The 2,986-nt window shown below is 49.1% G+C and overlaps 1 protein-coding gene across 1 annotated transcript; it reads left to right on the top strand.

The window, feature by feature from the left end:
- The first annotated feature begins 1,567 nt into the window (after positions 1–1,567).
- Positions 1,568–2,533, top strand: LOC125548873 (uncharacterized). Its single transcript, XM_048712398.2, has one exon. The coding sequence runs from the start codon at positions 1,661–1,663 to the stop codon at positions 2,363–2,365; it is 705 nt and encodes a 234-aa protein (XP_048568355.1). The 5' UTR covers positions 1,568–1,660; the 3' UTR covers positions 2,366–2,533.
- Positions 2,534–2,986: the final 453 nt, after the last annotated feature.

Below are 2,986 nucleotides of genomic sequence, written 5' to 3' on the forward strand. Positions count from 1 at the left end.
TGTCATGTCCGGGTGTCCTGTCGCCGTTGCGTGCACAAGTGTCGCGACGCCAATAGGCACGGGTTTTTCTAGTGCCACGCTTCTAGTATTTCATGTTGTCAGAAAGCTGAACTTGTTTTACTCTTCTAGAAAAATACCAGTACAAACATAGGCACACTTGTCATTATGAAAACACATGTACACCTTACCTTTGTTGGCATCTCTGAGAGATTGCGCCGATAAATTTTGAGATTGATGTTTGTAACCATGTATTTGTAGACAAGTTTCACATGAAATCATGCCAGAAACTGCATTTATGATTTTTTTAATAAAAACATGAATGACCCATGCCTCACAAAACCTTGCAGGGCTCCACTTTCTCGTGGCGGACACCTATCTTCACGATTAGTCATGCCTATGTAATTCACCTATGCAAATCGTTTGTACGATGGTTACAGCTTTGAGTAATATATTAAGGTGGGAGAACCCCCCTCTCCCCTTGGGTGATTCATGAAAAAAACATGCAGGGGTAAAATGATAGTTAGATGGTTAAGTGAGTCCATAGATGTTTGGGAGAACAATGAACCAGGTTAGTAGTTTAGCAGGAAAAAAATGTATGTGTGTCTTCCGAATTTTGGCGGGGAGTCATCGGCATCTCCACATGGCTGTAGTGTAAGGAGATTGAAATGTTTCTGTAAGGAAAGAGGTTTGCGTGATAAAAGGTTAAAACCCTGCAAAAACGGTAATGTAGTTCTATGGTGGCTTAGTGTTGGTCCAAGATCCCCGCTTTGAAAGAAACAAGTCACGATATTGTTTAAAAATATGACGGGACGTTTTTTCTATTTGAAACTGAGCTAATATTTTCAAGGAAAGTGATTTTCTCGATGATTTTCATGGCAAACCATACAAGTCCTTACAAACAATGAAAATCGAACTAATGATGTGCTAGTGTTTTTCCATTTGAAATGGAAATGTGTATGTGTTCCAGTATTTTGTTTTAGGTGAAAAATACAGTGAAGCTCGAAAATTCTAATAGTGACCCGCTAGTGTTAGCGATTTGAAAAGAAATGAGCTAATTAGTGTTGAGTGTAGCTCTCTTAATATATAGATGGATGGGGTTTGTGATCTCCTTGCATGATTTTACGTATGTTAGCCACATGCATCATGCAAAATGATAATTTTACACTTACAATAGTGCACTACAAGAGAGACCTTGCGCCGAGTACTGCAAATACTCGACCAAGGCTGAAAAGAAATCGGCAAAATCTTCTCAGGTACTCCCTCTATAGTGATCTAAACGGTCTTATATTTCTTTACAGAGGTAGTGCTACACTCGGCAAAACCGTACTCAACATACACCCTTTCGGTAAAGCGAGCTGGTACCCGCTCCCATATATTCTGAAAGTTTGCATTTGTTGCATACGATATATGAAAACCAACAAAAAAATACTGTATATTAATTCTCCAAAGTCTTGACATAACCACGTAGGTAGGTGTATGCCAGTATGTGTAGGCCCTCTCCCCTCCCAGAGCTCATTTAAAACCAAACTACCACGGACGGCAGTCGGATATAATGGGTGCACCGGTTTTGAAAACACCATACGCACCAAAACCTTCCTTCATCCTCGCCAGTCGTCACTTGTCCTCCTCCGGGTCAGCTCCACTCCTGAGAGGCACAACAATGGTCATCGGGAAGCTGGGCCTGAGCTCCCTCTTCCACACGAAGCCCAAGGAGGAGGCCTCGCCGTCACCTCCTCGAGGCGACCCGGCCGCGGCGCCGGCGTGGGCGTGGCCGTCCTGCAAGCACCCAATAACGCGGTCCTTCCACGACGCGCCGCCACCGCCCGGCGCGAGAACGCTCGCCTCCATCTTCCTCGACTCCGCCGAGAGCTCCTTCACCAACTCCTCCGCGCGGCGCGACTGCTCCGACAGCCCCTCCACGGCGTCCGAGGCGTCGGCGGAGGGCGGGGGCGACGCCGTCACGGCCGCCGAGGACGCCGCCGTCGTGGGGCCGCTCCGCCCCTCCGACCGGCTCCTGTTCGACCCGGGGGCGTCGGGGGCCACCAGCTCCATACTGGAGGAGAAGGTGCCGGCGGAGGCGTTCGTGGGCGGCCTGGCCGTGGCGTTCGAGTCGGCGGACCCATACGGGGACTTCCGGGCGTCGATGCAGGAGATGGTGGCCGCGCACGGGGCCGGCGGCTGGGGCTGTGGCTGGGGCTGGCTGGAGGAGATGCTGGGCTGGTACCTGCGCGCCAACGGCAAGGACACGCACGGCGCCATCGTGGCCGCCTTCGTCGACGTCGTCGTCTCCGTCGCCGACCCCGGCCGCGGCTCCTCCTGCTCGTCCCGGAGCTCCTCCTGCGCGTCCGTCGACGGGGATCAGTAAACTAACCTTACTTACTTCCGTGGCATGGTTAATGTGGTGAGGGTGTGATAGATGAGTGAGTAGATCACGTACGTCGGTACGTGCCGAACACTTGTTTGTACGAGCTCGATGGAGAACGTGCACGAGCATGAAAGTTAATTAATTTTAACTACTAGCTTCTTCGTGGTAGCTGAAATCTCGTGCCAACATGTGATGGGTCGATGTTTGCATTGCACGTATGGCAATGGGTTCACGACGTCGTCGTTCGAGATCGAGAGTACAGTAAAAGATCTTGTAGTTGTGCAAGTGAAGGACCACCTGAGTGTACTGCTCGCTAGGAGTTAACCTGCAGTGATTACGATGGAGCTAGTATTGCTACCGTACCGCACGATGGCAGTTGGGGAGTACTGTACCAAATTTGTGCGCTAGCGTATACGCCGAGTTTGTGATGTCAAAACTCAAACGCCCAACGCGGGAATGAGAACAGAATGTTTCAAGAGAAAATAAGAAATAAGAAACATAACAAAGCAGCACGTTGCAAAAAATAAAATAAATCAGCACAGTTATGGACAGAAACACAACCATCGGCGATAATGATACAATGTACTACTGTATATCTGAACACATTTCCAATTCTCAGAC

Source organism: Triticum urartu, chromosome 3A, assembly GCF_056163025.1.
Source record: "Triticum urartu cultivar PI428250 chromosome 3A, HENAU_Tu73, whole genome shotgun sequence".
Classification (NCBI taxonomy): Eukaryota; Viridiplantae; Streptophyta; class Magnoliopsida; order Poales; family Poaceae; genus Triticum; species Triticum urartu.